General features: G+C 53.0%; 2 protein-coding genes across 4 annotated transcripts in view; both read right to left on the bottom strand.

The window, feature by feature from the left end:
- Window positions 1–1,712, bottom strand: part of Oas2 (2'-5'-oligoadenylate synthetase 2) — a 24,180-nt gene extending 22,468 nt beyond the window's left edge. Inside the window, 2 exon segments of the mRNA XM_050159060.1 lie at window positions 332–588; window positions 1,243–1,712. Coding sequence (XP_050015017.1) covers window positions 332–588; window positions 1,243–1,509 — 524 coding nt within the window. The 5' untranslated portion in view covers window positions 1,510–1,712.
- Window positions 1,713–2,331: 619 nt separating this feature from the next.
- The window catches only part of Oas3 (2'-5'-oligoadenylate synthetase 3), a 22,302-nt gene continuing 4,958 nt past the window's right edge, over window positions 2,332–19,675 (bottom strand). For 2 of the 3 annotated variants that reach the window (XM_050159067.1, XM_050159069.1), the window contains 13 exons: window positions 18,991–19,247; window positions 17,674–17,827; window positions 16,886–17,323; window positions 15,897–16,179; window positions 14,666–14,841; window positions 13,349–13,599; window positions 12,876–13,020; window positions 11,071–11,244; window positions 10,055–10,340; window positions 7,879–8,054; window positions 7,008–7,246; window positions 5,142–5,289; window positions 2,332–4,971 (listed from right to left, as the gene is read on the bottom strand). In XM_050159067.1, the coding sequence (XP_050015024.1) occupies window positions 4,960–4,971; window positions 5,142–5,289; window positions 7,008–7,246; window positions 7,879–8,054; window positions 10,055–10,340; window positions 11,071–11,244; window positions 12,876–13,020; window positions 13,349–13,599; window positions 14,666–14,841; window positions 15,897–16,179; window positions 16,886–17,323; window positions 17,674–17,827; window positions 18,991–19,247 (2,739 nt within the window). In that variant the 3' untranslated portion in view covers window positions 2,332–4,959. The remainder of the gene's footprint in view (window positions 4,972–5,141; window positions 5,290–7,007; window positions 7,247–7,878; window positions 8,055–10,054; window positions 10,341–11,070; window positions 11,245–12,875; window positions 13,021–13,348; window positions 13,600–14,665; window positions 14,842–15,896; window positions 16,180–16,885; window positions 17,324–17,673; window positions 17,828–18,990; window positions 19,248–19,675) is intronic. The other variant, XM_050159068.1, reaches the window with a different exon arrangement.

Here is a 19,675-nt window from a genome sequence, read left to right as displayed (position 1 = left end):
TTTTGGTTTTTTGAGACAGGGTTTCTCTGTGGTTTTGGAGCCTGTCCTGGAACTAGCTCTTGTAGACCAGGCTGGTCTCGAACTCACAGAGATCCGCCTGCCTCTGCCTCCCAAGGGCTAGGATTAAAGGCATGCACCACCACCGCCCGGCTAAATGCTTCTTTTTTTTAAAGAGCTGCCTTGGACAGTAACAGAACAGTGACTCAGACAGGGGTTTGCGAGCCCCGTTTTGGAAATAGCCAGTCTGTCTGTCACAGCCTCAGCCTGCAGGACTCAAGTGGCTCCCTGTATGCCCAGAAAGTTTGGGACCCCACCCCAGTCCCTGGAGCACTCACATAGAGGATCAAAGGCTGGAAGGATCTGCAAGAGTATCTCCTGCCCATGTACGGACAGTAGGACTTCAAGGGTTTGCCCAAGGCTCACTGACGTAGAGTATTTCTTGTGGTGTTTCAGCCATTGTTCAATCGCGCTGAGGAGTTTACGTTGGTTTTCCTTCTGATCCCGAAAGCTACGGAAGCCACCCATGAAGAGAACAAGGGTGCCATCTGAGTAGCCTTTTAGGACTGTTTCCCGGCCATAGGAGCCACCCTGCAGGGAATGAAGCAGCAATAGTGAGGTCTGGACTTTCTGTAGCTCCAAGCAGTGACATTTGTCAAGTCCAGTGAAATTCCCAAATGTCACCTTCATTTTAAAATCGGGTTGCTGGCACTAGTTTGCGTCCGTGTCGGTACGCGAGCTCCAAACTGGAGGAAAAGAAAACTGCAATATGATGAATACATGGCACAGTGGAGTACCATACAAGAGTGAAAACGGCGGCACAAGCAAAACTCTCACAGATCGAGTCAAAGATGCCATACAGCAAAGCGCGCATGCGCATATGCATGTACTCAATCCCCGCTAATTTACTGAGCACGGATTACAGCAGGACCCTGTGCTGCTGGGAACACTGTGTGTCTCACCATCACAACACTCTGAAGTGGGGGCTAGGCTGATCTCATTCTACAGACCCAGACCCAGACACTGTGGTACAGAGAGATGCAGCCGCCTGCCAGAGGCCGTCGCCAGGCAGAAGGCGAGGTGGCTGCTGCTTGGGCCCCTGAACAATCTGCCTTTGTGTCCACAGAGGGAGAAAAACTTTGGGAAGTGCAGTCGCCAGGGCCTGGTGTGGAGCAGCGCTCAGCATCACCGTGGGGGGTGGAGGTGGGGGAGGGGAACAGCCTGGGTCTCCAACCTGGCTCTTACCTTAGCCACTCCCCGCACAGGCAGCTCACTGCTCCACAGGAAGTCAGAGATGGCATCCACGTCCTGGTCTATCAGTTTCAGGCATTCTTCACTGGGTTTGAGTTTTGCGTCGATAAAGTCTTTTAGCTTGTATGCTGGCACTGCGTGCAAGTCAGGCCACCCGCCGGATAACCCATCGGATGATCTCCAGGATGGTCCCGCTGACGGCTCCCCAAATGACCCCCCAGATGGCCCGGCAGATGACTCGCCACCCAGCCAGTTTCCCATAGTTGCTAGCTGGCCTCAGAATGCTGTAATGGTAGAGGGATGGCCCTGTAGGTCAGGTCTGGAGATTCTGCCCCACTACAGGGGGGTGTGACTCCATAGAGGAAGTGGAGTCCGAACTCGCTGCCCCACCTCCATCACAGCCTTGCCTAGGAAATCGAAACCCATGTGTGGGAGTCGCTGCCCAGCAGCTGCATGGGGAACTTCCTGCTAGCCAGCCTCTCCTGGGACACACCACTCCAGAGCCAGAGGTGAACTCCTCCGCAGAGGCCTGATGTGTGTGTCCTTCAGAGCAGGACTGACTTCCTGGTGTCTCTATCTCCTCCATCTGTAGATCAGGGGAACCTGTCTAAAAATAACCAAACCAGTAATCACTAAGCTAATTTGGTTTGATAGAGGGTGGAGGGTGTCCACGGAGACTGGCCCTTTTCTCCTGTTTACAGTGGCTGGAGAACGCAGTGCCAGGCTGAGCAGTAGAGAAAGCGCCCAGAGAGGCTACTGACTTACTCAAAGACACACAGCATGGCAGGTACTCTGGTAGATATAGGCTTCCTTTCTGCCTTTGGATGAACACGGGGCCCTAAAGAGTCAAGAGTAGCTTCCTAACACACACACACACACACACACACACACACACACACACTTAAAGTAAAATTTAAAAATAAAATTTAAAACAAGGGGAATTTTGCCAATTCAATATAATTATTTTGTGTTGGTTTTGAGACAGAGCTCCTGCCTCAGCCTCTCATAAACCATTATTATAGCATCTTCCTTCAGTGTATGATGGGCATTGTGTTTAGCTTTCCTATGTTGCAGATGGTGTCCTGGGAAGCTCACTGGTTTTGCATGTCCCCACAAGCAGAGTCCCGCTGAGTCCTGGACCATCGAGAGTACTGGCTCCCTACAGGAACCCTGAAAGCAGGAGGACTCTCGAAGTTCCTCTAAGTGAGGCCAAAGACAGAAAATGACTGCAGGGGACAGACACTAGTGGCTCTCAGGGACCCTGCCTCGGCCTCCTGAGTGCTAGGGTTGTATATGTGCGTCACCTCACCCATTCCTAGCTACGAGGAGCCCACTGGAACTTCTCCCCAGGGCCATGGCCTGAATAGAGCTCAGAGGATTCACTGCCACCACGGTGGTGTCTGCTGTCGGAAATGGAAGGGCTTAGGTCAGCAAGGCCTCTCCGTGCCTAAATAGCTATGACCTCACTCCTCACTCACTCCAGCCACCAGCCACCCCAGTTCTGGAGCCATTTTGGCAAAAGGGTTCAAAGTCTGTGTGGTGGGAAGAGGGGCTGGGATACTAGGCCGTTGCCCCGCCTGTTGCTAGATTCCATGGAAACATAGGTCTCTTCTGGTCACATTTGTCTAGACCAGAGGTTTTCAAGCGGTGGGTCTCAACCCCTCTAGGTCAAACAACCCTTTCACAGGGGTTACCTAAGATTATCAGATCACACGTATTTCCAATGGTCTTTGTATGTCCGCCCACATGCCGGTATGCCCACAGACGAGTACCTAGAACTCTATTAAAGGGTCAAAGCCTTAAGAAGGTTGAGAACCACTGGTCTAGAGCTCCGAGGATGTTGTGACCAGCAGCCATCAAGAGACGTAATTTGGGGTCTGGTTGGCATTCTCCGTGAGTTGGCTAGGTGAGGTGAAGTTGGGACCAAGCCTTGCCTGGAGCCAAGAGCAGGAGATGCCGCTCACCCAGGCTGGCCACTGTGGGCTAAGCTGAGGAGGCAGGAACGGGCTCCAAGGCTGAAAATACTAGGGAGGCGCTGTCCTCCTGCATCCCGGTTGTTCTGTCCCAACTGCAGTCCAGGGAGAGCCGGGCTGTCTGAGACACTCCTGATGGGGTATGGGCAAGTGCAGCCACCTTCCTCCGTTTCTCATTCTCCTGTGGAAGGATCACTACCATGTCCACCCCTCAGGTGGTCCCTCTGGAGGACCCTGCTGTGGCCACACTGCTCCCGGTATCTGGCACTTGCTTCCTGTGTGCAGGGCTGGGACATTCCTAAGGTATGTCTCCCTACCCTCCACCCCTGGTTCCTAGCTGTCACTTAGACTCAGCTAGGGGATTGGAGGCATTTTCCCATTTAAGACAGATAAGTAGACATTTGTCCTGGAGACAGCCTGGCATCACCCTGGCCCTGGTGGGAATCAGAGGACAAGGGACAAACACTGCCCATCCACAGTCCACCCATAGTGTGGCGAAGGTGAAGATTCTGGAAAATCAGTTTCTGGGTCAAGGGCTTGCTAACCCATCCCTTCCTGTCCCCATCAGGACCCTGTTTCTATTGCATTTGGGAGCATCAGACATCAGGAGGCAGAGGGGCCTGACCTTTCTTGGGGAGACGCGAACAAATGTCTGTTCAACCTAGACAGGGCACAAAGACTGAGCAAGGAAAAGATGCCAAGTCTCTAGTGGTGAGCTAATGGGTTTATTGGGGTTACTAACGGCATGAGTTGGGGGTTGCAGGATGTGGGTGACCCCCAAGCACTGCATTATCAAAAAGCCTCAGCCTTCATCGGTGCTGAGTCAGGAATGCTGCACCCCTGTGCTTCTCACTAACCCTCCCCGTCCTAGGTGCTCCCTCTTGAGGGAGTGGGTGGAACCACAGGAGAGCTTGGGGTCCTTCCTGCTCCTTCTATGTCCCTAAAGCCCAGGTATCACTTGTTTTGCTTATGTTATTATCGTGGCTGTGGACCCGGGTATTCTGTAGCCAGCATCACAACCTCTGCCCCACGATGGCCACGGTCACATTACACGGGGAACATATCTGGACCACAGCTGGGGGGGGGAGGGGTCGCTGCAGGTGGAGGGATACCAGAGAGGAGCGTGGCTTCTTGGCAGGGCTGGGCTGCTGCTGGGTGTGGCTGTGGGGGTGGAGGCAGGGCACAGTGGGTGCTGAACAGCAAACTGGCAGAGTCTGAGATGTCTGGATCCTTGGGAGCCTAGCATGGGAGTCAGGGACACTGGGGTGATCAAAGCAGAGGTCAATGAAGCTTCACTAGGTGGGTAAATGGGGGAGGAATGAGAGGGTGGTGGGTGAGCAGGCAATCAGATGGGAGATGGTGTGAGGGGGGCACACACAGACAGACATACATATACACACATACATGCATATATATACATGTGCACATATACACACAAACATACATACATATACATACACATGAAGTCACACACAGGCACAGTCTAAGACACATAGACACACAGACACACACAAACACACATGCAGACACAGATACACACCAACAGATACACACAGAACACATGTAGACACAAACAGACACAGACATACACATGCAGACACACAAAGACATATGCACACACACACACACACACACACACACACACACACACACATACATCTGGCTAAATCCAAGTCTCCCGTACTGAGGGTCCGTGTCATTTTCTCTCAGCCGATGTGACCACTGATCTTTCTGGACTTCATACAGAAGCCTGTGGGAAGGAAGACATGCTGGTTACCTTAGCATTTCTGCAGAGCTGAGACCACACACGTACAGGTCCTCAGGGGCCATGGGTGGGTCCCGTCCCTCAAGAGGACCATGTCTGCTCATGACCATGTCCTCCTCTAAAGGATGCTCTTGTCTACCTCACATGCCTCTCACCTTCACAAGCCATGGCTTGATGGGGGTGCCGTCCTTGTCCATGCAGCACAGGGCAGATGTGCAGGTTGCAGCGTCCTGGGCAAGCAGGTCCCAGCGGGCATTGTGGCCCAGGTTGCCTGTGGGGTCAGCTGGATCCAGGATGATGGGTCTGCAATTGTACCCAAGGTCAGTCTCATCCCCACAACGCCCACCTGAGACACTGGCTGGGCTGTTCTCCACTCCCTAACACTACAGGGGCCAGGGTCAGGACCTCGGGGCTCCTCAGTGTCCCAGGTGCACACTCTAGGGCAGGGGTAGAAGAGAAGAGGCGTATGGAGTGGGGTGTGGTGGCAATGCCTGTAAACCTAGCACCCTGGAGGCAGAGATTGCGAGTTTGGAGCAACCTGGGCTACACAGTGTATTCTAAAGGGTTGGGGGGGGTGAGGGGACTGGCGAGATCTCTCATTGGTTAAGAGCACTGGCTGCTCTTCCAGAGGACCTGAGTTCAGTTCCCAGCAAACACATGGCGGCTCACAACCTCTGTAACTCCAGTTTCTCCATGGGCACTGCACACACAGTGCACATACATATACGCAGACAAAACACGACACACATAAAATCCTTAGAAGTGAAGGAAGGAAAGAAGGAGGGAGGGAAAAGCAGCTGCACGAGTACCACTTCTTCAGGCTGTGTTCCTTACTAACCATTCACAGGGCTGCCCTTCCTCCTTGAAGCAGGCATTGCTAATCGATTACAGCCCTGATTCTGCCACTGCCCCTCCCAGCATCCACGGCAGACATCATCAGCTAATATATATCATACACCAGACCCTTTCTCAGGATACACAGCCACTGCCCCCAAATGGTCAGTGTAACGTGCGTTTCGGGGACAATCCTGCTCATCTCTGTCCCCATTTCAGAGGTGGGCATGACGGTGAAGGATGACATGTGCTTCTATAACCCGAAGGCTGCTGATGAGAAGCTGCCAGGTGTAAAGAGTGCGAACACCAGATGCCCAGTTGTATCCTAGTTTCTGAGGAATCACGAATGCGCTTGAAGTTTGAGGCGGGATTCTCATGATGCAGCCCAGGCAGACTTTGAATTTGAAGCCCTCTACTCCCAGCCTCATGCTTTCATTTCATTCTCTTATGTGTACCAGTGCTTTGCCTTCATGTATGTCTGTACACAAACATGTCTGGTGCATGGAAGCCAGAAGAGGGCGTCAGATCCCCAAGAACTGGAATAGGTAGTCACAAGCAACTGTGTGGGTTCCGGGAATGGACCTAGGTCTCTGCAAGAGCAGCCAGTGCTCTGAACTGCTGAGCCATCTCTTCACGCTTCTAACTCAGCCTCTTGTTGTGATTACAGATGTGTGTCACGGCATCTGGACACTTTGGGGACAGGTCTCACATAGCTCAGGCTGACCTTGAACTGGTTTTGTAGCCAAGGATGACTCTGGACTCCCATTCCTCCTCCACCTCCTCATGAGTATAAGTTTTCACAGCGGTGAAACACCAAGCCCAGTTCATGCAGTGAAGGGGATGGATGCTGGGCAAACCCTCCGTCAGCTAAGCCACGGTCCAGCTCTCACATTAAAAGTAAAAAGCACATGTCTGGCCCAAATCTTGCATGAGGGCCACTCAGACTAGCATGCGATCTGATTTGTCTGCACTTGAGTTGAACTTGGAGTCTTGCATCTATTTCATCTGACAACCACATTTACAGGTGGCCAAGAAACTGACTGACTCTCTCCTCAGGCACTAAAAGTACCACTCTGGGAAGTTGCCCAGTTCCCGAGAGCAGGCCTTGCCCTTTCCTCTTCTGCCAATAGGGAGGCAGGAAGTGGATATTGTGGGTCTGAGGTAGAGGAGTCTGGGGGTGACCAAACCTGGGCTTCTGAAGTTGCAGCTTCAGGAAGTCACCGATGGCTTCGTCCTCGGCGTTATAGTTGACGGTCCAATAGATGCACAGTTGGCGGTACTGGCTAACCAGCTCCAGCACGGTGCGGAAGCCCTCCGCCATGTTGAACTGGGGATTCTGGCTGCCCTGCTCCCAGGCATACACGGTCAGGAGCTCCAGCCCATGCTGGGGTGGCAAGGAGCCCTTCCCCTGGACCATCTTGTTGCACTGGGGAAGCAAGAGAAAGGAGATGTGCTGGTCCATGTTGGCAACACAACAGCCAATGCCTCACCTGGTGGTCAGAGGGGCTCCAGGGATTGACAGGTGCACCCCTAAAGCTTAACTGAGCACCACTGTGTGCCTTGGCACAGAGACACAATGTCTTAGCTCCACTCTTGGGGGTATGTGTGTGTGTGCTGGGGGTGGGGTTTGGGCTCATGCATTCCAGGCAAGGCTCTTACCAGCCCCTCTCCATGAACTGCACCCCAGCATGCCAGTTCCTTATCATTTTGAGATAGATTCTTGCTGAGTTGGCCAGACTATCCTTGTGCTCACTCTGTAGCCCAGGCTAGCCCTGACCTTTCAATCTTTCTGCCTCAGCCTCCTATGTAGCTAAGATGAGAAGCCTGCACCAGACCTGGCTCGATCCTGCTTTATGGACACGCAAACCAAGGTCCTCTTGGTAGAATGTGACTGACCTCACACACTTGCTTGTGGCCAAACAGACACCCCTCCTTCTACCCCCATCTCCGCTTCCGCCATCTCCTTCAAGGAAAGTACTCAGGACACAGTTCCTGGGACCCAGCATCGCTGTGAGTGTATGTGTGGGAATTCGGGTGACGGATGCCCCTGTGCCTAACCTGTTGGTACCAGTGCTTCACCAGCCGGATCAAGCTCTTGAGTTTGGTGGGACGGGTGCTAATGAAGTCACGCTGCAGCTCCGTGAAGCAGGTAGAGAACTCGCCTGCGTTGCTGTAGCTGTGGATTAGGTCCTTGTAGACCTGGGGATCAGGCCTAGAGCCAGGCCTCAGCTGGCCTGTACAGTGGGAAAAGGTTAGAGTCACTCTGCCGTCAGGGAGCCTGGGTGAGCCAGCTTACAAAGCTGGTCTGAGAGACCCGTAGTATCCCTTGTTTAAGGGTGACCTGAGACCCACTGGGAGGTCACCAGCTTTTAGTGAGGGCATAAGTGTGGCATGGTCCATCTGAAAGCCCTCATGAGAGTGGAGTTATTGCCCAGCTTTTTTCCAGCCACCTGCTAGTCCACCATAGAGAAAGTCTTGACTGAGAGTCAGCCTAGGGTGTGGCATCTCTAACTCCCTCTGATGCCCTCTCAGCCCGCTCAGGCAGGGGGCTCCAATGGTCATTAGACAAAAAGCCTTCTTCAGGCACTAGGGCTGCAGGGGGCAGGGGGCAGGCAGGGGACCACAGCTGTCTCTGAGGACCTAAATAGAAGCAGACCAGACCAGTTCATGCAAGTAGAACCAGAGCCCACACAGCATATAGATGCCTGTCTGTCTCACTCAGTATGTGGGTGCTCCAGGGTAAGATTCACACCCCAGGACAGAAGACTGAGGTGCCTACTTAACATATCAAAGTGGACCTGACCTCCAGGTTCTCCAAGAATCCCCAGTTCCTACCTGTTGCAGGGTATGGCTTGCACACCCCACCCTCTTCCCTGAATTCTCCAGCTCAGGGGACTGGGTCTGTCCCCCCTTTCTTTTCTTTTTTTTTTTTATTCTTTTTTTTTTTTTTACTTTTTTGTACCTTTGGTGTCCTGGCTGCTGCACCTGACTCCCCTCTCCCTGTCTCTTCCCTTCCCCTCTCCCCACAATGCTCAGTTCAGCCTGGTCAAGTCCACTCAGGCCTCTCCCAGATGTCCCTGTCTCTGACTGTGTTCTCCCTTTTATCTACAATAAACTTTCTCCTCCCCCATACCTAGGAGCAGCCATGTCCTTTCCTTTCCTTTCCTTTCCTTTCCTTTCCTTTCCTTTCCTTTCCTTTCCTTTCCTTTCCTTCTTTCTTTCCTTCACTGGAAGCTGATCTTGGGTCCCATGGTGGGCTGAATGAGAACGTCCCCTCACAGGCTTATACATTAAAGTGCTTGGTCACCAGGTGGTGGGACTGTTAGGGAAGGATCAAAGGTGTGGCCTTGTCGGAGGAGGCTTTGAGGTTTCAAACACCCACTCCAGTTCCCAGCTTCCCCATGTCCAGGGATCAGGATGTAAACTCTCAGCTACTTCTCTAGTATTGTCTGCTGCCATACTTTCCTCTATGATGACAATGGACTAATTCTCTGAAACCATAAGCAAGCCCCCAATTAAATNTCCTCCCCTCCCCTCCCCTCTCCTCTCCTCTCCTCTCCTCTCCTCCCCTCCCCTCCCCTCTTCTCCCCTCCCCTCTTCTCCCCTCCCCTCTTCTTTCCTCCCCTCTTCTCCCCTCCCCTCCCCTCTCCTCTCTTTTCCTCCCCCTCTCCTCTCCTTTCCTTTTCTCTCTTTCTTTCCTTCACTGGAAGCTGAACTTGGGTCCCGTGGCAGGCTGAATGAGAAGTCCCCTCACAGGCTTATATATTAAAATGCTTGGTCACCAGGTGGTGGGCCAGTTAGGGAAGGATCAAAGGTGTGGTCTTGTTGGAGGAGGCTTTGAAGTTTAAGACACCCACTCCAGTTCCAAGCTCCCCCATGCCTAGAAATCAGAATGTAAACTTTCAGCTGCTTTTCCAGTATTGTCTGCTGCCATACTTCCCTCTATGATGACAATGGACTAATTTTCTGAAACTGTAAGCAAGCCCCCAATTAAATGCTTTTTTAAAAGAAGAGCTGCCTTGGTCATGGTGTCTCTTCATAGGAATAGAACGGGGTAGCCAAGACAGGTCCTCTGCAAGAGCAGTACGTGCTCTTAACCGCCTGGCCAGGACCTCAGCCCTTCCTCACCCAGCATCTTTATGGGAAGCAAAAGTGGGGCCTTGCCACATCTCCCATGCCCGTGATGTGGATAGGATCGTGCCTGGAACCACTCTGCCTGTTTCTGGAACCTCACCGAGGGCGTTGAAGGCTGGCAGCACGTCGAAGTCCACGCTCTGGTCCAGCAGTGTCTGGGATGTCAGGGAGAAGCTGAGCACTCGGGGATTCTTCCTGTTGGAGATCTCAAACTTGACATCGAACTTCTGCTTCTGCTGGCACGCCTCCAGCTGCGCCCGGATCTCCGAGATGACCTCTGCCCGGTGGCTGCCTTGCTCAGAGAACTGGCGGAAGCAGCTGAGGAACACCACAAGATCGGCATCCGAGCGCCCTTGTAGAGCTGTGCCTTTGGCAGAAGAACCGCCCTGGGGAGGACATGGAAGGTGGCTTGAGCCCTGAGTGCCCTTTGATGTCCCACAGACTGTGTGTGTGTGTGTGTGTGTGTGTGTGTGTGCGCATGTGGAGGCCAGAGGTCGACACTGGTGTTTCCACCAATCTCTATTATTATTGTTATGATTTTGAGACGAGGTCTCACTGAGCCTGGAGCTCACCAATCTAGCTGTGCTGACTGACCAGGGAACCCGAGGGGTGGTCTTCTCTCTACTCTGGAGTTTGGGTATCACAGGCAGTCTCCATGATGCCAAGTTCACGCAGTGCTAGGGTTGGAATTCAGGGATTCCCGTATGCCAGTTAAATTCTCTGCCAGCAACGTGCCCTCCAAGAAAAGAGAATCCCCCTTTCTGAAGGTTTAGCACTCCCATGGGCTGCCACATAGGAAGACATACACAGTCACCACAGTTTTGTAGATTTGCATGAAAATCAGATGACTGACTGTCATTAGGGTTGTTGATAAATTTCTTGTGTTTTTAGTTTAAAAAGAAAGATAAAGGCAGATCCAAGAACCAGAGAGAACAGCCAGCCCTGGTACTCTGTGGATGTCTCTGGATCACGCTGTGCCTGTAAGCAGACCGCTCTCCAGCTGAATCAGCCACCTTGTTCCGTTGCTGTAGACATGGACATCACTGGAGCCCACGAGGCGGCTGGAGAGGGGTCCAGCCCACAGGAGTCCCTCACCTGCAGCTTTCCAGGCCTCACCTTAACCACCTTGAGCACCTTGATGGGAGAATTCCGGAAGCAGTTTTCCTTCAGGAAGGAGCATATGGTATCTACGGCTTTCTTTACTTGATCCAGGAAATGGCGGTCGGGCTGGAGGAATTTGCTGATGAACTTGTCCAGGTCTCCAGCTGGGGTCTGGTGAAGAAGGGCTGGCTGTAGAAAGAAATGGGCAGTGCTGGCTGAAGCAGGATGCCGGAGAAACCCACGTATCGGGCTTCAGCATTCCGGAATGATGCTGCTCCCACGGTCTCCCACGTCTCCCGCACCCACGGTCCTTCCCCTCTGACTGGTGTGTCCCGAAGTAGCACAGTGGGGCCTGAGCTCCAGATCTGTTTCTACCACTGACAGGGAGCCTCAGTTTCCCCTCCCCATCTCAGTGGATCTTGTGTGTTAAGCCAATGGAGTAAGATTGTATTGGCCGTGGCCTAAGTTTGATTTGTTTTTCAAAGATTCGTGCATTGCATGCTGGGTTGTCAGTGGGGAGGGAGTGCCTTTAAAGTGGAGCCCTGCAGAATGTGCCTCCGGGTGGAGTTGAGATAGTCCTCAGGGAATCCTGAATGAATTCTGACAGGGAGATGTGGCAAGAGCCATGCTGGCCCTACATAGCCCTGTGGCATCTTGTCTCTGAGCTTGATGCTTTCCTTTGGCACACACTACCCCAGCGGCGACACTGGCCATTGTGCCAGCGCCATCACCTTGATCCACCTTCCCTAGAGAGCTGCCTGGCTTCAGGTCTTTTCTACAGTCACAGAAATGGACTAAGACGGTAGCTGCAGGTGGCTTATGTCTTGGGTTTTCTTCTCCAAGTGCAAAGCCCAAATACTTAACTAGGGCCTTATGTAGAGATGGGACACGGGGAGGATGCTGCTCAGTTTAGTTTTGTCAACTTGACAAGAGCCACAGTCATCTGGGAAGAGGGAACCTCAGCTGAGAAAATGCCACCCTGGCACTGGCCCATAGGCAAGCCTGTGGGCATATTCCTGAGTAATGATTGACGTGGGAGGACCCAGCCTGCTGGAGGTGGTGCCACCCTGCACAGGCTGTCCTGGTTGGTTTGAGAAACCACGAGGAACAAGCCAGTGGGCAGCACTCCTCCGTGGCCTCTGCCTCAGCTCCTGCCTCCATGTTCCTGCCTCGTCCTCCCTCAGTGGTGGACGGTGAAGTGCGAGTGTGAGCCAAATGCTGTCCCCTCCTCAGGACGCTGTTGGCCATGGTGTTTATCCCACACAGAAAGCCAACTATAACAGGGAGGCAGCAGAGGGTGGACGGGATGAGAAGCCGGGCTTCAGCCAGGCACAGGCTTGGGCCTCAGGGAGCTCGGGGGTGGGGACTGAACCCCAGATAAAGGCAGTTCATGGTTTCTGAGTGTCACCAGGGCATGGGCTGAGGTCAGCGCTCCAGGGGAAGGGCAGCTGTCACCATCAGCATTCCTAGAGACTGGGGAGGTGCATCCTGGCATCAAGAGACTTGGAGGGGAGACTACAGCGCTCACTACCCCAGTGACCCTGGTGTCCTGTCTCCTTAAAACACGAAAAACATAACATTTATTATGTGGCATACAATGCTCGCACCAGGTGTGTGTGTGCGCGCGCGCGCGCGTGTGTGTGTGTGCGCGTGCGCGCGCACGGCAGATCATCTGTGAAGGTCAGAGGACCACTTGGTGGGGTCAGTTCCCTCTTTCCACCTCCACATGGGTTCCGGGAATGAATTCAGGTTGTTGACCTTGTAGTCAAGCTCTTTCCCCCGCTATGTCATCCCAGTGGCCCCAGGGCACCATCTCTTACCATCACATCCCAGGGTGGCACAGGAGTCCCATCTCCACTCTGAAGGCAAACTTGTGACTCCAGAGCTGCTGCCTCCCGAGCTAACAGTTCCCAGCTGCCCTGGCCCACGTTCCAGGTGGGGTCTGCAGGGTCCAGGATTAGAGGCCTGGGGACAAAGCAGATGGAGGTGGGGAGGTACAGTCAGCGATGAGCAGCTGGGAGGGGCCGAAAGGAACATTAGATGGAGTCCAAGCCAACTGCCTCAATCAGAGAGCTCTTGGGCCAATTAACTCTAATGACGTTTAACTGTGCTAATCAAATGGGCTCTGGAGTCCTTTGGGGCATCCAATGTACCTGCTTCCTCATCACAATGCAGAGGCAAGTGGGGAGGGTGGGATAGGTGAACCAAAGCCCACCATGGCTCCTCCTGGGTACTCAGACTCCAGGAGGGAGGCAGAAGATGGCATTGAGGTGGGCGCTGGGGAAGTATGCACCTGGCTTTCTGAAGCTGGCTGAGAAGATGCGTTCTGAGGGCCGGGTCCTGTATGCTGTAGTTGACTATCCAGTAGACACAGAGTGACCGATACTGCTGGACCAGCCTCAGGACAGTCCGCAGGCCTTCAGCCATGCTGAACCCCGGTTTCCCACAGCCTTGCTCCCAGGCAAAGATTGTCAGGAGCTCCAGGGCATAGGCTGGGGGCAGAGCAGCACCTGCTGCCTCTCCTCCTTTATCTCGAGAGGCAACCTGTCATCCAAGCAGAGATCAGTCAGGGTGGCCACCTGGAGGCTGGTTCTTGGGACTTAGTAAGATGCAGGGGGTGTGTAAAACAGAACCTCAGAAGAACCGGGTCGCAGAGACTCCCTGGATGATGCTTTGTGTTTTATAGATTGGGGAAACTGAGATCTGGAGGGGGCTTGTGACTTGTCCCAGGTCAGACCGTGAATTGGGGAGCTCAGATTTGGGTGAGACCTCCCTCAAGGAGTGAGGAGCTGTATGGGAATGGGGGCTGCAATCTGTCCATCATAGTATCTCATCACCCTCAGGCGACAAGCGTGGGCTCTGGCAGGTGTGTGTCAAACACACAGTGGTTGTGGACTAAGGTCCACCTACAGGGCTGCTGCACTGACCAGAACGCCTGTGACTCCGAGGAGGTTGCAATGCTGCAGGTCCAGATCCAGGGTTTATCTTTAGCACCCTTGCCCAACTCTGGGTCTGACTTGGCATCCTTCTGACTGTTCCGCAGAACCTTTCGGGATGTGTTGATTTAACAGCTAGCTTCCACCAGCCCAAAGGCTAAAACTGTTATCAATAGCATAGGAGGCTATAGCAGAGCTAACCCTGTTTGCTGTTACCCACCGCTGTATTTCAGAACTGTTTGATTTATGCCTTTTATTTTTTTTTTTGTAGTATTTTTGAGACAGGGTCTCTCTATGTAGTGTTACTCACAGAGATCCGCCTACCTCTTTCTCCTGAGTGCTGCATTAAAGGTGTGTGTCACCACACCTGGCTGAGACTTTCTTTATTCTGTTCCCATGAAACTGTCCCCATGGAACCTGGAATTTGGTGACCTGAACCTGGTTGCTTGTATTCCAGTCCAGGTTATACTAACTTTTATCCCCTCTGAGGGGAGAGCTGCTGGTTTTTGTTCTTGTCAGTGGCATGAATGCGAGATGGCCTTCAGAAGAGAAGGTTCTAGAAGCTGCCCAGGGTGCAGCACAACTTGAAAAGAGGCGGTGATGGGGACCATCGTAGGCACTTGGCGGTGACGACCGGGACAGTGGCAGCTTCCCGGGAGGGGTAGGGTGCTCACCTGGCAGTACCAGTGTTTGACCAGGAGCATCAGGTTCTTAAGCTTGACGGGGCGTTTGTTCACAAAGTTCCTTCGCAGCTCTGTGAAGCAGGCTGCGTGCTCCCCGGCCTGGCAGCCGCTGCTGAGGAGGGAGGAGTACACCTGCGGCTGAGGTCTGTCGCCAGAATTCAGCTGCCCTACAGAAGTAGAGAACGCTAGTGAGCCGCCAGCCCACCTATGCACAGTTATTGGTATAGTTAAGTTCCGCATCAATGACTCAACACCACCGCCAGCCATGAGCTAAACATCGAATAATGTCAGAACTAGTAATCTGTCTTAGCATCAATGCAAGATGTAACCCAGGCTGACCTGGAACTTACAGCAATCCTCCTGCCTCAGCCTTCTACGTGCTGGGATCGTAGGTATATGGCACCTGGTTCCCAATTTTCACTACCTCTCCCTAACTCTGCAACGAGTTCTGGAGTGAGACAGGCCTGGGTTCGAATCCAGACTGCGTGTACTACCTCTTTGGGTCTCGGCTTTCTCACCTGTAAAAGGGGTTCGTGAGGCCGGGGAGATGGCTCAGTGGATGAGAGGAGTGACCCATCTACATGTAGGGCTCTCAGTAACAACTCACAATGAAAAAGTGTTTCCCCACGATAGAGAGGGGTGTCGCAAGGATGGGGGATTTAGCTCTTTAATGACTTGAAACGGGACTGGAGAGATGGCCCCGTAGCTAAAAACACTTGTTCTTGCAGAGGACTTGGGTTTGATTCCTGGTGGCTCACAACCTTCTGTAACTCCAGTGCTGGGGCACCTGGCAGTCTCTTGTGGCTCCTACAGGTACTGCAAGCATGTAGCACACAGGCAAATGCTACTATACACATAAAATAAAAATGAAAAAGAAACAACAATTCGAAACTATACCTACACTTAACACACCTATGATCCCAGAAGACTTGGGAAGCTGAGGCAGAAGGATGGCATATTTGAAACCAGCCTGGGTTGCATATCAAGATCCAGTTTAAAATAAAATGAGTAGAAAAATCAAGAGATGGGGCAGATGGTCTGAGGGCAGAGACGAGAGAAACAGGGAGACAATATTGAAACAGCTGCATGGGTGACTGGTTCTGGGGAAGGTTTGCCTCAAGATTTCCCAGAGACATTTTCAGTGCTTGGTGAATCCCAAGGAGTACGGCAGGCACCCCTGTTCCATGGACTCTGGATTCCTGGGGTCCCACCACTCTCTTACCCACAGCATCAAAAGCAGGTACCACACTGATGTCTGCCCAGCTGTTGAGGTCTGTGGACACCAGCCGGAGCTGCAGAGCACTGGGTCTATTCTGTTCAGTGAACTGGAGGCTCAGTCCATGCACTGGTTCCTGCCACCAGGACTGCAGCTGGGTCCGAATGTCACACAGGATCTCTGCTTGTTGGGACCTTTGTCCCTTGAAGTCCCTGAGGACTTTGTAAAAGATGACAAGCTCCACATCGCAGTCACCCCTGAGGTCCGTGCCGCGGCCGAAAGAGCCGCCCTGTGGAGGGAAATGCAGCTCAGACCTTGGACTCTCCAGGAACCCTAACTGTCCAGGAACCTGGGAGTCGTGCCAGCGTCCCCTGCAGTGGCCTAGGATGTGGCTTTCGCTGATGTTGGATCTGGACCTCAGCCCAGACCTGGGGCCCAATCCTGAGGAGTTTCAGGAATTGAGTTGTATTAGTGGGGCCTGCTTCCAGGTCTGCTGTCATGCCCATAGGCCAGCACAATGTAGAAAATCTCTCACTGAAAATATATGAAAAAACCAAGCATAAAATAAATTTTAAAAAAGAATAAATAAAGAGAAAACAAACCAAAGCAAAAACAGTTACTTAAACCTACAGTGGTCCTCAGCTCAGCTGGCTTGGCTTTGGATGGCCCAGCAGCATGGCCACCATGCTAGATTAATGTGCCCAGCATTGGCTTCTGCAAGTATGGGGACACAGGGAGGGCAATCCAGGCTAACCATGACATAGGACATATGGGAAATACCTAAAGTTATAAACGTAGTTTTGATTTGCAGTATTTCCAGCTTGGATTAGGGTGCAGCTCCACTTTAAGCGGAAGGACGACTTTCTGTCTACACCCAGCCGGCAAACCGCACCTCCAAGGACATTCAGCTTCCTTGGGCACCTCAGCTCTGTTGCCTCCCTGCCCACCGTGGTTCCCTGGGGGCATCCCAGTGGCACCTTCACCTTAGGACTCACCTTGCTGACCCTGGAGGCTTTGTGCTCACACTTCTCCCGGAGGCAGCGCAGGATGGTGTCAATGGCCTGCCTCACCTGCTGCTGGAACTGGGGACTTGGTCTCAGGTGGTTCTGGATGAAGGAGTCCAGCTCCTTGCTGGGGATCTGTGACAGATGTGGGCCCATCACTGACCCAGCGGTGGAGGTGCTGGCTGGAGGCACACTTAAGGATGGTGTGCTCTGGGTGATGCAGACTTTTGACACTGTTTCATGGACAGTTCTTGGAGGTGCTACCTTTTCGAGGTTCTTGCTGATTTTATAGGCTGTTGTGTTTGGCATGGCAGGTGCTGGAGCTGGATTCGAAGGCTGCGGGCTGACTCTTGGACGCACAGCGTTGTGGTCTGGGTTGTCTTGTTGGATGGGGTGGCCCAAACCCAAGATGCCAGCACGTGGCAGGCCCTGGAAGGGGGTGACTGAGCCTTATCAGCCAGAACTGAGGTTTGTCTCGGCACCCAGCCTTTCTCTCAGTCCCTCTGACCACAGCTGAGGTGACTGAGGCTTAGGGAGGGGAGAGAGTCAAGGGAGATGTGGGTCTTGGTGTAGAGCAGGACAGATGCCCAGATGGGGAGATAGCTGTGAGAACTTCTAGGTGGACAGACATACCCAGAGAGAGGGGGACACCACAGAAAGCCCCGGTGCTCTTCCTCCAAACCCGAGCTGGGTGATACTCCCATTGCCCCAACTGTTGAACCCTACAGCCCTGGACCCATTAGCATCAAGCCTGAGGACCCTGGTGTTCTCTCACTCACCGGCCCCTCCCAAGGCTGCTCAGGGGCTCCAGATGGCTGCCGGAAGCATCGCTGATTAAGGCAGGACTCAGCCTCCTTGGCCAGCACATCCCAGCGCCAGGCTGTCCCGTTGCCCACGTCCCAAGTTGGGTCAGCTGGATCCAGGATCACGGGCCTGCAATTCCAGAGAGAACAAGGCTCCGAACAGTGACAAGGGTCAGAGTTAGGGCAGACCTGGTGCTGCTCACTCAGGTTTGTCCTTTTCGGTTTCATGTCCAGGGCAGAGACCTCCTTCCTGCAGCCCGGGGCTTTTCATTTGTGTAAGGGTGACATCGCCTGCTTTGCTGGAGCCAGGTCCAGAACTCGTGTGGCGGTTTGAATGAGAACTGTCCCCCACAGACTTACATATTTAAATACTTGGTTCCCAGTGGGTGGAGCTATTTGGGAAGGATTGGGAGGTGTGACCTAGTTGGAGGAAGGGGGTGTCACTGGGACTGTCAAAAGACTCTCCCCATTCCCAGATAGTCTCTGTCTCTGTCTCTCTCTCTGTCTCTCTCTGTCTCTCTCTCTCTCTCTCTCTCTCTCTCTCTCTCTCTCTCTCTCTCTCTCTCCTACTGTTCCAGCACCTTGCCTGCCTGCCTGCCTGTGATCCCCAATTAAATTCTTTGCTCTATAAGCTCGTGGTGTCCCCTCATAGGAGATAACTAAGACACCCGGCTATGGCTGTGCAGTAGAGGTATAGCACAGCAAACAGGGGCCGCCCCCAGGGAACTCTAGTTCCCACCCCATGATCTGCAATATGGGCTCCAGGTATGTACGTTCATTTGGCTCATATATACTGATGCACACACGAGTGTTCATAAGCCCCAAGTCCCCAAGGAGCAGAATGCACTTCATATCATCATAATTTGCACAAAGGAAGAGTTCACATCAACCAAGAAAGAGTGAGCCGCAACTGGATGGGTGGGTGGATCACAAAGACTTAATATGAAGGAAACGGAGCCAGACCCAAGAGGGCATGCTAGCCACCAGATTCCATTCTGTATGACTTAAGAGCAGGAGAGACTCTGATGATGAAATCAAAGCAGGGACACCTGTGGGGTGCTGCTGCCTGGGGGAGGCTACTGGCAGGCTGGACATACTCTGTGGCCTGATGGGGTGGCTTCACAGGTGTGAACTGTCATCAATGTATGTAGGTCACATGTCAGTTCAACAGGAACAGCTACATAAGCCCTGGGTATGGTTCTCTTTCCAACCCCCCCTCCCCAAATTCCCCAGGACCAAGTCATTCCTTAGTGCCCGTGACAGGAGAGTGGGTAGGGGAAACTGAGGTGATACCTGGGTCTCTGAATCTGCCTTCGCAAGAACTCCCCAACCACAGGGTCCTGGAAGCCGTAGTTTTCTGTCCAGTAAATACAGAGGTCCTTGTTCTGTTGGATCAAGGCCAGGACGGTCCGGAGCCCTTGGGCCAGGCTGAAGTTGTCCTTCCTGCAGCCTTGCTCCCAGGCAAAGATAGTGAGCAGCTCCAGGGCGTAACTAGGGGGCAGCGTGGCCCTCGTGGCCCTCATGGACCTCGTGGTCTCCTGCGTCTGCACCTGCGAGAAGCAAGGAGGGCTTGGCTCCGTGAGGAGGACAGAGCTGGGGCTCACAGCACCCCACAGCCTGAGCCTAGGGCATTCATCCACTTACCCCAGGACCCAGCCCCCACCCTCTCATTTTTCTCATCTGCCTGTGGGGTTTCAGACTGATATAAGGGAACAGTAAGAAATGAGTGTCAGGACCCAGTAGAGAAATTAATATGCCTGGTGACATTCAAATTCAAATTCAACTATTTCCAGTGACAAATGGCTCTTTTTTTTTTGTTTTTGTTTTTGTTTTTCGAGACAGGGTTTCTCTGTAGCTTTGGAGCCTGTCCTGGCACTAGCTCTTGTAGACCAGGCTGGCCTCGAACTCACAGAGATCCACCTGCCTCTGCCTCCCGAGTGCTGGGATTAAAGGCATGCGCCACCACTGCCCGGCAACA

This window comes from Alexandromys fortis, unplaced genomic scaffold (assembly GCF_014885135.2).
Source record: "Alexandromys fortis isolate MF-2015 unplaced genomic scaffold, M_Fortis_MF-2015_v1.1 scaffold_90, whole genome shotgun sequence".
In the NCBI taxonomy this organism is placed as follows: domain Eukaryota; kingdom Metazoa; phylum Chordata; class Mammalia; order Rodentia; family Cricetidae; genus Alexandromys; species Alexandromys fortis.
The sequence above is the reverse complement of the archived record's forward strand: the minus strand, read 5'-3'. Positions and strand labels throughout refer to the sequence as shown.